We start from the raw sequence: 14,334 nt of genomic DNA on the forward strand, positions 1-14,334 counted from the left end.
TACCCTCCACCACCCAAATGCTGGGTAGAAATTGTGGAAATTCTATGAGGAAATCGTGGCTGCTATAGCTCTTTCTGGTCTCCACTCACAGGGTCTCTGGGAATGGTGGCCAAGAGTAAAGAGTGGTTGCTCCCCAGAATCCTAACTGCCAGCTGTGTCTGCCGCTGTCCCCAGGGAACCCAGGCACCATTACACATTGGACTGGAAGGAAAGAAGCTTAGCCGAGGCGGGTGGGTCGCACAGGATTTCTGCCAGAGAGAGTGCAGGAGAAATAGCTTTCAGAGATGGTTTTCAGCGAAACAGCTCTCTTTTATTGGGCATAACAAGGGCTATATAAACTTTGGGGTTTGGGGGGGTGAGTGTATGTCATTGGCCAGGGCTGAAGTGCTGGAAATGCTTTGTTTGCATGAAGAGGGATTTTGGGGTGCTTGCTGGACGTGCCCTCCTAGGGAGAGAGAATGATTAACCTGTAATTTGGCTACCATGCTACACAGATTCCTCTACGATGGCAGAGGTGGGGTGGTACTGGCTACATGCATTGGGGCGTGTAGGCCAGAGGAAGCAAGCTAACACCCGCCAGTCTTAGGATGAGACTGCTAAGTGTTCACAGCCCTGGCTGTTCCCCTCCTCCGTCTTCCTGTTATTCCGTTCTGTCCACATATACAACCGGATGGCATGAAAGCTTGCCCCATTCACCTACCTGGGGAGCCGGCCATTTGCTTATACTTCGGCTCCTGCAGACACACCCGATGACTCCACACATCTCTCTCACCTCCTCTAGGCCAAAAGCAGAAATTCCTCACCCTTCTGTGTACAGTTGCTTCTCCTCACTGTGACCAAGTCTATGACAGAAGCAACTTCTTGTAGGTCTAGATTCAGTCCGGGGAGGAAGGACAGACAGGCAGCAGGAAGCATGCAGGCAGGACCAGAAGCGGAATCTCAAGGCCTTCCGTGACCCACTTCCTCCAGCTAGGCCCTACTTACCAAGAGACCCATAACCTTCCATGCAAACACCATGAGCCTCTGGGAGGAAGGGGGCACATTCCACAGCTAAAAACAAAACATCTGGGGAGGTCCAGGCTGGGAGAAGCTAGCTGGCAACCTCCCAAGAACCTATCTCCCCCGCTACTGTAGCCTCACAGAGATGGATCGAATTTGGGGTGTGACCCCTGCTGTTCATTCTATGATAGTAACGCTCACGAAACAAGCACATGAAGTTCTTTCATAGGGCTCCTGTGCGAAGGGAAGCTGGGGCCCACGGACTAGTGTCATCGATGGCCTGGAGGCAGGCCGGCTGCTGCCAGAGGGACCTGTCAGGAGTCCCGATTTAAGATGCCTCAGCTTGGGTAAGCCAGGACCCGCCAGTAAAGACTACAGCTGGAGTTTATTAGAAGACATGTTTAGCAAGTGGGAGAAGCAAAGTTAGTTGAAAGGCATTCTGGGATACAGGCGGGATGTCCAGGTGTGCACTATTGGGAGACACTTGATTGTCTTCTCAACAGTCAGATGTGGGATTTAGGGAATTTCTGGTTAGGATCTTCCAGGGGTTGCTAAGGAGTTTAAACAAGATCACAGAGAGGTTCCTGAGAGGCACCTGACCCCGTTTTATGATGTTAAACTCTGGGTCACAGGGATTCGGGAGGGTAGGACACCTCTACTGTAAACATGTTAGTAGTCTCGCTCATAAGGTTGAGGCCCTTCTCTGGTTACATCCATTTAGACCTTGAGCCTGGTTTATTGCTATTTTAACTTTCTTATTCAACAGTATTTGCACGTAAGTATTTTTTTGTGTGTAGGTCACCTTCATAAATTGTGCTGGAGAGGCATTTAGACTGTGGAATAGAAGGGACCCTTGCGTTTCCCATGTTTCCAAATAATTTTCTGTCACTTCCTATCCTGCCTCTGTGGGGACAGTCTGTAACGGAGACGGTGGGGCACATGCTGGACTTGGGGTGAGTCCCGTGTCTACACGGCTACTTTTCCAAGTTCAATTTCAGGTTCTGTCGCTGTTGGCCATGCTCACTGCCTCTCATTAATGGTGACCCTCTTTCCTGGCCCAGGGACGGCACCTGGGGCTGTGACAAAGGAGCTGAATATGGGTCACCCTGACCCACTTTCATCTCAAGTTCAGAATTAGGGTGGAAACTTAATCAAGTTGCTCTGAGACTTGAAATACCACCCAGCTGTGCATGAGGCTCCCCAACCCCCTCTGCCCTGATTTCCAATGCTCAGTACAGTTGCCTGCTCTTTTCCCAGCCTCTTTTGGGGAGGCCCGCTGCAGACACTGCGTGTGTGCATAGGTCCTTGTAACTGGCGGCAATGGGGAACATGTAGCAGGATGCACATGTGTGCAAGGAACCGACACACTAGCCTGAAGCTAGGGTTCTCAGAGACCGGGATGGTGCATAAAACCAGATGGGGTCCAGCTCTAGACACTTAGCTTCCTAAAGTCCTAGTTTCTCTCTCTCTCAGTCTGCTTCCCAGGATCGCCACAGGCTGAACAGTAGACTCTGAATGTAAAGCATTAAGCCTCCTCTGGCAGAAAAGAATTGCTTAACACATGGCTCTCGTTGCCATTTTTAGAAATATTTTAAATTATGTGTGTCGGGGGTGAGGTGTGTGTGCGTGCAAACACATGTCCCTGCAGAGGCCAGAGGCAGAAAGAGCCCATGGAGTTAATTATAGGCAGTTATAGGTTGCCCCACGTAGGTGCTAGGGACAGAACTCAGGCCCTTTGCAGGAACAGCGTGTGTTCCTAATCACTCGGCTATCTCTCCAGTCCCTTGGACTCACTAGTTGAACTGGTGTCATCATACACGCGTGCACGTGCACACACCCACGCCGTGATCAGATGAGTCATATGAGTTGGAACATTGTTTCTGTCAGGATGCTCTGACAGTTCATCTCTTCGGTGGGGTGTGTATGGAGGAAGGGCCAGGCACAGTGGGATTAGATGCGCCATCCATGCTGACGACACTACTGGGGGGGGGGGAGTGTGTTAAGGGCTTTGGGGAGTGAAGCAGGGGCAAGGAAGACTTGAGAGAAGAGAGAAAGTGTGAACAGAGTCGGGGCTAGCCTAAATGGCAAGTTGCTGACAGTGGAGCTAGCTCAATGTTCCGGAGAGGATGGCGGCGCCTGCTGTAGCTAGGACTCTGGCTCTCAATCCTGTTTGCTTCCTTCAAGATCAGGTTCTGCTTGACCTTTAAAAAGCAGAACAAAAAGATCTCATTTTAAAAATTAGATCTGGGTGTGCTGATGCATGCCTTTAGTCCCTCGAACTCAGGAGGCAAGTGGCAGGTGGATCTCTGTGAGTTCGAGGCCAGACAGAGCTACATAGAAAGACTCTGTCTCAAACAAACAACAAACTTTTTATGGATCTCTGTCTATAGAAGCCAGAAGTGGCAGGTTTCCTGGGGCTGGAGTTACAGGCTGCTGTGAGCCACATGGTAAGGGTTCTGGGAGCCAAACTCAGGTCCTCTGGAAGAGCAGTACATTTTTCTTTATCACGGAACTGTATCTCTAGACTCACAGTTTAATTTTTGAATGGTGGGTCCTTTTATGAATCCAATGAGCCTAATTCAGAAAAGTACACTTCACAATATTTTATAAACTGTCCAGAGTTGGTGGCTTCTGGATCTTAAGTAAGTACCTTTGTTTTTAGGTCGTTTTCTAAATGCAAATCAGCTGAATGTTGAAGAGGCAAACTCCTACACATACTTCAGGACCCAGCTAACACGTTACCTCTTAAGCAGAACTTTCTCACTTGCTCAAAGCAGCTGGGCAGCTCGTCTTTCATGCTCTATTGCATTGTTTGTGCCTCTGTGCCTTTCTTGGCTCTACATCCTGTAAGCACTCAGGGTCTGGTTGGTTTCCTCTACTGATTGGATTGGGAGCTCTATGAGTCAGTCCCAGAGTCTGGGAGTGTAAGGAGGGTTAGACTATTAAAGAGTTACCTGCAGAAAAGGTCAGGGTGTAAGTTAAGGTAAGGAGTTATCTGCAGAAAGGGCTTCTCTTTATCCTCAGACAAGGGGGGACCCCTATCTGATGGAGTGTCTTTTGGGAGGTTTGCCAGTCTGCTGGGACAGCTGCCCAGAGCTTCCAGAGGATGGGGGACTGTCAGCACATGTGGAGTGATCAGGAAGAAGTGTGGGAACCCAGCCTGGCTGTTGAAGATTCCACAGATTAGATAAGGGAGTGTATAGTTGGAAATATGCCGGCAGGGAAGGATGGCCCTGGCGATTAGGTGGCTGCCATCTTCTGTCTGCTCCATGGGAGAGCAGAGAGTGAGCGTCTTTCCTCAGTGTGTCCATGGAAAACTTCTCACGTAGGTTCCCAGGTTGCAGAAGCAACATTTGTGTGGAGAATCAGCCCACAGCAGTTCTGGTCTCTTGGAGGTTAAGACCTGGGCTGAGACTTAAGTCACAACTTGAGAGACCCTGAACTTGGAGGAAATGAAGGAAGCAGCTGCTTACAAGATGGCTTTAGTATCTCATAGTTGGAAATGTCTTCTCGGTAGCATTAATTCCTTGTGAAGGCTGTGGGCATGGAGCCCGGTGACAGAAAACACACTCAGCAGGCTGGAAGAAACCTCAGGGGGCATCAAGCTGCTTGTGATGGAGACCAGCAGCCCTCTTCCCACAGCTGACAGTATGTTTGAACTCCATTAGGTTCCATGTCTGCCTCACGTGTCTCCTGGCTTCAGCTCCATGCGTAGGTGGGACAGTTCTATCTTTCTCCTTAATAACCAGGGAGTTATCTCCTTATTTGTTGATGGGGGTCTTGGTCCTAAAAGTGAAGTTAGTTTAGATACAGAGAGCTCTCATATCTGGCTTAAGGTCTGGGTCCATGCAGAAGACAGGTAAGAAGCTCGACATAGTTCAATGTGTCCTTCACCATTCACTCTTGATCACATAGGACCACATGGACAGTACAGCAGTGTCCCAAGACATCCATTTCTGAGCACAGGGACAGGTCCCGTGAGCCATCTGCATTTGGAGCTGTAGCATGATGGCTCCTGGTGGCTGAGGTGAGGTGGCTGGTGTCTGTCACAGCACAGTGGACACACAGAATGCCTGCCTGCTCCTATTGCTGTTAAAACACCGCAGGGCTCTGATGGAGGCCTCTCAGTGTTCAGAAAATGGCTGGGGCTTGCAAAAACACAAACAGTTTTTTCTCAGCCACTTCATTTGCCTTTCATCTGCTTTGCCCTTACTGTGTGTGCAGAGATGGAACCCATGTGTTGTTCCAAGGGCCTTTGCCGAGTTTGCTGCAGTGGGAATGTTCTGACAGATTGTTAGAAGCCCAAAGCTTGGGGCCCTCTACCTCTGAGGATAAGATATATTTCTCGTGAAGAGGCTAGACCACACCTCAGGTGATATATACTGCCACAAGGATCTGGGATGGCAGCAAAGTCTCTCCCATCCCTTCTCTAGAGAGAAGGCACAGTCTGTCTCCTAAGACTGAACAAGGTGAGTTCAGAGCAGTTGTATCTCTAGCGGTACAGGTCTCTTGTCCCTGCTACTACGGAAGTTGAGGCAGGAGAATCCCAGTCTTCCACTCAGTGAGCCTTAAAATTCTGCCTGGGTAGCCTAGCCAAGCCCCCAGCCCCCACTAAAACCCGAAAGGAGCTAGGGCAGTGGGTTGCTGGCAGAGGCCATGCCTGGAGAGTGACAAGCATTTCACCCACCAGTGTCATATGCAAAGACATTCTCACAGCCAGAGCAGGAGAAGGATGCTCACAGCCTGAGCCTCAGAAACCTGAGTTCAAAGCCAGCAGCACTTTCACCAGCTCTGGTGAGCACAAGGACCGGAAGAGATCCAGGAGACAAGGGTCTTTTCCCATCACCCTGAGTAGAGCCTCCCAAGGTCTCCCTGTCACCTTCAAACACCAAAACAACCCAGCATTGTTTTTCCGATCATAGCAGGCTATGAAGAACACACAAGTCCTTTATGTGTATGCTTTGGGTCGGTGAGAGAGGACCCCTTAAGATTGTCAGGCCTCCATTTGGACCCTAGCACTACAAAAGAGAAGGTCAGACCCAACCAGACCAATCAGGAGTTGAGCACTGTAAATGAAGTTTCCCTTCCAGCATGTTTCTGTCTCTTTAAGGAGAGATGAAGTCATAGCCTGTCCACGTACCACTGCATCTCAGTCATCTTGTCACTGAATGGTCTTTGTGGGAGCCATCTCCCATCATGACTCATTGTTACTTTGGTTCAGTTTTCAGGCAGAATTTCTCTGAAGCCTTGGGTGCCCTGAAACTCACCCTGTAGTCCAGTGTGACCTTGAACTCACAGAGATTCACCTGCCTCTGTGTCCGGACTGCTCACTATTCTGTTCGAAGATTTCACTCTTTCTTACCCGTTCTTGGCCGTCTACACAGTTCCCAGACTTTTGTGTGTGTGTGTGTGTGTGTGTGTGTGTGTTAATATGTACAAAGCACCCTAGGGATAAAAGCTGTTTGTGTTGTACATTTTTTCTTTGATTTCTAGATGTTGCTTATTGTATTCAAGGGTAGAGTATGCAAGGGCCGCTACCCAAGTATCTGCAAAGCCTGACTGTCACAGGCTGTAGGTAGGGGGCTGAGACTGGGTTTCCACCTGTGCAGAACACTTTATCTGTGGACATAAGGGTCACAACATCTAGTTCTTATCCTTCAGGAGTAAGAATCCGAAGCTCTGAAACCACAGCCACGTATCAGAACCCTAAAGCAAGAAACGCCGTATCCGCAAGGCTCTGGCCACAGATTTCAGGATGTCGTAGTATTCTTCATCCTCCATTTTCCCAGAGCGTTCAACAGAATCTTTTCATCGACTGAACTAATGAAGCTCTCACCCTTTCACTGTTCATTTGGGGTGTATGTGTTGACGAGCAGTGGTCTACTTTTACAGTTTTCTCAATAGAAACGAATTTAAAAGGGGTCATTCATGTGTCTAGTTGGGTACAACTGACGAGGTGGCCATTAGATGGTGTGATTTGGGGGTTTCTGAGGTGTAGGGCATGTATAGCATAGAGTGTACCCAGAGCCCATAGTCCACAGGTGTGACACCGATGCTGGCTGTATTTGTCACGCATCCTTGGAAGGATTATCTGTTTACGTGAGCATCTGTCCTTGGCAGTATGGACCTGTTGTCAGAGCACTGTGTGATATGGGTGCATTGCATCCGGTGGTACACACCACCATTACTTCATCTCTCCACCAGAGCCTCCATTCAAGGAGTTCTAGAGGCTTCTTACTGAGCAGGTGTTGTCCCGAGAAGGGTCAGCCAAACCACCATGTTTCAGAACTGACAAGCCGATTCAGACTGTCTGCATGCTTAAGGCCATCACCGAGGGCTGTAACTAGGTGTGTGTGTGTGTGTGTGTGTAAGATCATGGGGATCTGTGTGTTTCTTTTCTCCGGTTTGCAACACTTACTTCTGTTTGGTAGCTTGTCCAATGGGAGAACTCAGAGTGTTCCTTTAGCGTGGTACCCCCTCAGTGGCCACAGCGCCCCCCTAGCGCTCCCTCCACACAGGGAACTGATCTATCATTTCTTGCTCTCTCCAGGCATAGGCAAGAATGTCATCTGTGACCGTACTGCCACACCGCTGGACGCCTTCCGCATGATGTCAGCTGCCCACTACTACCCCAAGCTCATGAGCATCATGGGCAACGTGCTGCGCTTCCTGCCAGCCTTCGTACGCATGAAGCAGCTGATTGAGGAGGGCTACGTGGGCGAGCTGCTGGTGTGCGAGGTGCAGGTGCACAGCGGGAGTCTGCTGGGCAAGAAATACAACTGGAGCTGCGACGACCTGATGGGTGGTGGCGGCCTGCACTCCGTGGGCACCTACATCATCGACCTGCTCACCTTCCTCACGGGCCAGAAGGCTGTCAAAGTCCACGGGTTGCTCAAGACCTTCGTCAAGCAGACAGACCACATCAAGGGCATCCGTCAGATCACCAGCGATGACTTCTGCACCTTCCAGATGGTGCTGGAGGGCGGAGTGTGCTGCACCGTCACCCTGAACTTCAACGTGCCTGGAGAGTTCAAGCAGGACGTGACCGTGGTGGGCTCGGCTGGGCGACTCCTGGCAGTGGGCACCGACCTCTATGGACAGCGTAATTGCGCCCCAGAGCAGGAGCTGCTGCTGCAGGACACTACGTCTGTGAGCAACTCCCTGCTGCCTGAGAAGGCATTCAGCGACATCCCCTCCCCCTACCTGCGGGGCACCATGAAGATGATGCAGGCAGTGCGCCAGGCCTTTCAGGATCAAGATGACCGGCGCACGTGGGACGGACGGCCTCTTACCATGGCCGCCACCTTTGACGACTGCCTGTATGCTCTTTGTGTGGTAGACACCATCAAGAGGTCCAGCCAGACTGGAGAGTGGCAGAACATTGCCATCATGACCGAGGAGCCAGAGCTGAGCCCCGCCTACTTGATCAGTGAGGCCATGCGCAGAAGCCGGATGTCCCTCTATTGTTAGCACTGGGACCTGGTGGACTTGACCTGCTGCGTGGGGCCAGTTAGGGGGAAACGCACTGTGGAGCGGGTGGCCGTGGGTGGGGATTGTGGAAGGGGCAGCATGAATGCACAGCACGAAGGGTGGTCCCCATCCCAAGTAGAGGGCCTAAGTCGAAGGTAGTGGTGATGGGCCCATGTCATGTTCAGAAGGGCGGGCCGTCCTAATTAGGTATCTCATGAGAGGAAGAAAGTTTAACCTGCACCTTTGCAGTTCGTTACTGTGAGAAGCAAGGAGGGGCTGCCCCCCTGCCCTACCTCATCCATCCACAGACCTTGGCCTTCTTTGCAAACCAAGGCTGTGTAGCAGGTGACAAGCTCAGCCAGAGCTAGGCTTTCCGTCAGCGCCCCCCGCTGGCAGGAGAGGGCACTTCATCAAATGCCTACGTAAGGTTTTAGGTTTTTTTTTGTTTGTTTTTGGTGGAGGAAGGTAGAGGAGGTGGTGGGGCTTTTGAGAATGTTGTTGTAATTCCGGGAAGCCACTGTGTGTTTTACTTAAGGATCTGAAGTGAAAGTGCGCAACTCCTTTGGTTGCTCTGCCTTCTAGGAAGCATTAGATCTATCTGGCTCGTGGTGTGGTGTAATGGACAGCAAACGAGGTGGTTAAGCTGTACCTCTGAGCTGACCAAGGAGACAGACAAGCTACAGTGGGCTGCTTCAGAGCCTCCTTCAGCACGGGGTGGGACCAGTGTGAGTGGCGATCAAGCGGTCCCGCCAAGGCGCCGAGAACGCTACAAGAGGCATGGGCTTGACTGTAGCTGCCCGCCTGGGTGTGGCGCCTGCAATCCCAGGGAGAGCAGTGTGACCGCCCCAAAAGAATGGAACAAGGCCAGCACCCAAGTTGCTGTAAGCTCCAACTGCCAAGCTGAAGAAAGACTTTAGGCTTAAACAGGAAACCTGTGGCTTCGCCCCATAGAGTACTTCTCCCTTCCCTTTAGCCTTGGCTCTCAGGATTCGGACAGCTGGGAACTTCTGAGTAGGTCTTAAAACAAAAAGTCAACAGGGAACATACTTCTTGGTGTTTCTAAAATGGGAATTTAGAGCCTGGAGAAGGCTATATATACATAGGTGGAGAAGGTTCAATTGGGGGGGGGAGGTATCTTTTCCCCCCTCTATGGTCGCCTAGTCTTTTTACCCTCCATGTGAAACTAGAGATGGCCAAGAACTAGCTTACGAATGGGCAGAGACAAAGGCTACTGTCACACAGGCACACCTTTGTAAATGTTTGCTATCCACAAGTGTCACTACAACATTCTAGTCTAGTCTTGGAAGAAAGGTCAAGTCACATACATTTTGAAAACAGGGGTGTTGTCTTTTCTTGTCTGGCTTCGCTAATCTTCACCAGGCATGTGGCAGTTTTGAGGCTGGATATGTAGACTAGTCCCTCTAAGTAGTCTGTCTAGGGACCAGTCAGTGTTCCTCCCTGAGGCCCTGGTAATTCAGAGACAGTCATACTGGAGGCCACATACCAGCAGAATCATGGTTATTTTTTAGCACAAAGGGGCAGGTGTTGTCTTTTGAGGACCCCCCCTCCCCAACATACAACATGGTAAAGTCTGTCAGCTGAAACCTGTGGCTTTGAGTGGCTGCCACCCCACATGGCTAGTGTTCCACGTTTGTAGTTATCAGATCGAAACAGCACTCAGCGGCATCATAGACTTTTTTGGGATCCCTGCTCTCCTAGATTGCTCTCTAAGGCAGTAATCCCCCTGCCCCAGCTACCCTGAAAAGCTGTGATTAAGGATGAAATTGGGGGCATGGTGGATGGCTCTATTAAGTTCATTTTTTCCAAGTCATTTACCTAAGTAGACATGCTTGGGCATTCACCTTTTACATTCTCTACTCTCCCCAGGATATTTGAGGGTTTTCCTTCTAGAGGCCTCTGAGCTCTGTGATAATCACACAGGGTCTAAAACAAAGACTCCCATTTGAGGCTATGGGCTATAGAAAGAATGAATATGTATTCTTTGAAAGAAGCATGAGGGAGAAGTACGTGCACTGGGATTCCGTCTACTGGAATGCACATGGTAGAGGTACCAGCAGGAGGCAGAGGGCGAGAGGCAGTTCTCTGAATGTAAAAATGGCAGTACGCGGGATTAGGAGGTCTTTACTGCTCCTCCTTCAGCTCTTGCCTTTCTTTCCATGTGCAAATTCTTGATTGGCTGCAGCAGTGTGAGGCTAAAAGCCCTAGCTCTCCAGATCATTCTGCAGAATAACTGGGATCTAAGTCCTGGCGATGACCCCACCTACAGAGGGGTCATCCATTAGGAGCTCTTCCATTCAGTTTCCCCTAGCTTTGCTTGCACCCATTATTTTATATACATTGCCGATGGTCTCTACAAAAGCCCAGGTTTCCGGAGATTTTAAAGCATATATATGTAGTTTGTGCACACACACACACACACACACACACACACACACACATACATATACATCAAGTGTTTGGGAATGCCCTGGGTTTATCTGCAAAGCTTGGAGTCTAGGACTCCTCTGTGGTCACTGTCTGTTCCTCTAAGACTTCTCCTCAGTGGTAAAAATTGCATCATGGGGTTTCTTCAAAGCATCTCAGTGTTCCTGGCAGCACATCTGTGTCAGGTCGTGTCAGCATTCAAGGTATGTCACCCTGCTCACCCCTCAGATGCAGAGTATTGTAGACCCATCTTATTATCTATAAAAATAGCATTGGGTACTGTCTCAGCCTCTCTATGGATATGTGAGGATATAACATGCCCAAAGCCACACAAAGAGTGCGCAAACCACTCTGTACTTCTGCTCGAACCAGAAAAAGCATTCCTCGTGGAGCCCTGTAGGGGGCGCGCTCTCATCTCAAGGAGCCACTGTAAGAGGAGTGGCCTGAGGTGAGCAGGGTGGCTTCAGGTTGGCAGTTACAGCTGCAGAAAGAAGTAGCTAGTTTTTCTTCCCCAGCCCAAATGGAAATGTCACTTGGCTGCTTTTAAGATGACTTTCCCATGTTGGTGTTACTGTAAGTGACTCAGCAGCCCTCAGCCCTGAAGACTTTCTAAGCATCATTGGCTATCACAGATGGCCTTGGACTTGGTTGTGGAGCCTAAGCATAGCATAGGAAGACATCTTTCCCCAGGAAGGGGTGCAGACTCTGGGGGTTGTCTGGGGCTGTACACTGTGCCATCTTTGTCTAGTTCACTGACGGTAGCTATTGAACTTGACCTGTGGGTTCTGATCCATGCACCGGAGGAAATCAGCTCTGTTGATAATGCCCTGGGGAGAGAAAGTCGCCCCAACTGCACATGAAGGGACTTCAGGGTGTCATCTATCAAACACCCCAGGGAGGAAGGCAACGGCCATAACCACTCACTTCTTCAGCGGTAGATCCAGGGTTGGGGAGCCCATTTTTCCTGATTTGCCGTTTGCAGAGGACATATTTATTGCACCTTCAGGGCTGCCACACAGGAAGGGAGGCCCGTCCAGGTGACTGAGCTGCCTAATGGATGAGCCCAGACCCGACCCGCACCACACCGGACAGTATCCGCTGAGCTGTGACAGGAAACCCCATGTTTTACAAACGTGTCATGTGTTAGGATAGAACCCTGGGCTCTGTGCACGCTCAGCAAGCTCCCTACCACTCAGCCATACCTCCAGCCTCAATTAGGTCTTGAAAGTATTCAGAAAAACCTTGTTGCTATAACAACAGGGTTATCTCTGTGCATCTCTCTGGAGGATGGGGGACAAAGAGTAAGGTGTTCACCCTGAGGACATAAAGCCCACCCAGCTATTGGCTGCTGTCCTACTGCTGGGTGTGAATCTTCACTCTGACTACCCTGTGACTCTTGCTCCATCCACTGGTGATTTCCTTTGCCCACTGAAACCGAGGAGCTTGCAGGACAGGGTGGTGACACCAGGGCACCTGTTAGACAATCCTATTTGTTTCCTTTGGGCAAGGGAGGAAGAAAGGAAGTGTCGTCTCCAGCACTTGTGTTGTCCGGCGGCTCACTCTGGTCAGCACCCAGCAGGTGGGTCACATTCTGAATTTAGCTGGAGCTTCTAGAACCTCTGCGGTGATGTTGAGCCCTCCTGGGCTTCTCCAAGAGAGGTCGGTGGTCTCCTCAGAGTTGGCCGTCTAAGTGACTCCATTAGTGAAAAGAAGCTAGCAGATCCAACTGGCCTTTTCTCCCCTGCCCAGGGTCCTTATCTGCTGGAGCCCTTGACTGGGCCACTGAAGCCTCTGGCTCACTTCCAGGCTACTGACACGTTGCACTACTGAATACCCACAAATCTGCTGCAGCCCCTTGTTTACACCAGCAGAGACCAGAGCGATAAAAGGAGCCTTCTAGTCGAAATGCTTGATGCTTAGTGCAGCAATCAAACCTTGCCTGGGCCAGTAGAGCCGGGAAATCCTCATGGCCATGGAGTCACCATGTCACTGTTGTCTCCTGTGCCCCGTCCAGCTCTCTGCTGTCCCCTGCAGCCACCACAAGGGCTAGGCTGTTCAATGAGCCCCATAGCTTCTAGGAAATGCAGTGGCTTCTCTGTAGTGTTACGTGATACCCCAGGTGAAGAAGCAGAGCCCGTGACCTGAGCTCCCTCTTTCTGTCCCATCCCTGGTTGAGGGGAGGGAGAACTTTCTAGCAATTGTGGCTTTGTTTGCTGCCTGGTGCTTTTATAGTCTGTCATTTTTGTTTCCACTTCCTTTTTTAAAACCAAAATTATATTGGTTTGGTTGTCACTGTCTAGTGTATATTTATTGTTTTACAAACATGGGTATATATGTATGTATATGTATAAAAAACAAACTTATATATACAAGAGGCAAGGCATGTATACTAGATATTTTAAAGTTATTTATCGAAGGGAAAAAGATGTGTGTTATAAAGTAAAAGAGTCTATATTTTATATATATAATGTAAATAGCAAAAATAGCTTATAAATTATAGAAGGTTTTACCTTTTGTTTTCTATTATTAAAAAAAAATAAGAGTGAAAAGATAGAGGACAGTGATTGCCCCTGTGCTTGGTCTTGGGGTAAATCACTGCAGAGCTGGAGGTGGCTTGCCCTCGCTCAGGATCTGCAGCTCCAGGTTCCTGAGTGGATGCTGCCCCACTGGTGCTTGTGGGATGCTCTGGGCCAGGGTAGACTTGGTCAACCAGCTGCCTGGGCTGCTCCAACATTGCTTCCATGAATGGTTTTGATGGGTTGAGCATTGGTGGGAGAAAAGATGAAAGCGGCAAATAAAGTCTTCAAAGAAGAGGTGATTCTAGCCTGGTCTTGTTTTTCTAACCCCGGGTGCTCTTGATTTGGGGTTGCCCAGTTTGTGAGTTCTGAAGCAGACGGGGGAGGGAGGGTCTTTGGGATGAGGCTCTGTCAAAATCTATGAAGCTAAACAGGTGGGAAACCCTAACTATGGACTCAAGAGATCTGCCTCAAACTGTTCTGAAAATGTTGAAATAGAGAGTAAGGCTTGTGCTTGTGTGTGTGTAGCTACATCCATGTATGAGTGTGTGGCAAAGGCTTATCTTATCTTATTCTCAAAAAGAGAATAAGATAAAAGTACAGTTTTGATATCAGAGGAGCAAATTTGCAGTTTTCTGTTTCAATATCCTAAAGCTGTTTTGGTGGCACATGTTACCAAATGCTATTATTCTAGAAGTAGAGACAGGAGGATCAGGAGTTTAAGGCCAGCCTGGGCTAAATGAAATCCTATCTCAAAAACTCCCAAACAAACAAAAAGACAATTCTGAAAGCTTTCTTAAGAGCATCTGTTACCATACAGCAGAGGGAAGGCCATGGTCATCATGAGAGACTCTATGGCATTCGAATTTAGTTAAGTGGAGCTCAGTCCAAAATGGCCACTCAA

General features: G+C 49.6%; 1 protein-coding gene across 1 annotated transcript in view; it reads left to right on the top strand.

Moving 5' to 3' along the window:
* The window catches only part of GFOD1 (Gfo/Idh/MocA-like oxidoreductase domain containing 1), a 97,270-nt gene extending 83,571 nt beyond the window's left edge, over nt 1–13,699 (top strand). The window contains exon 2 of the mRNA XM_080934675.1: nt 7,550–13,699. Coding sequence (XP_080790801.1) covers nt 7,550–8,469 — 920 coding nt within the window. The 3' untranslated portion in view covers nt 8,470–13,699. The remainder of the gene's footprint in view (nt 1–7,549) is intronic.
* The last annotated feature ends 635 nt before the right edge of the window (nt 13,700–14,334 follow it).

Source organism: Micromys minutus (genome assembly GCF_963924665.1).
Source record: "Micromys minutus genome assembly, chromosome: 1".
Taxonomy (NCBI): Eukaryota; Metazoa; Chordata; class Mammalia; order Rodentia; family Muridae; genus Micromys; species Micromys minutus.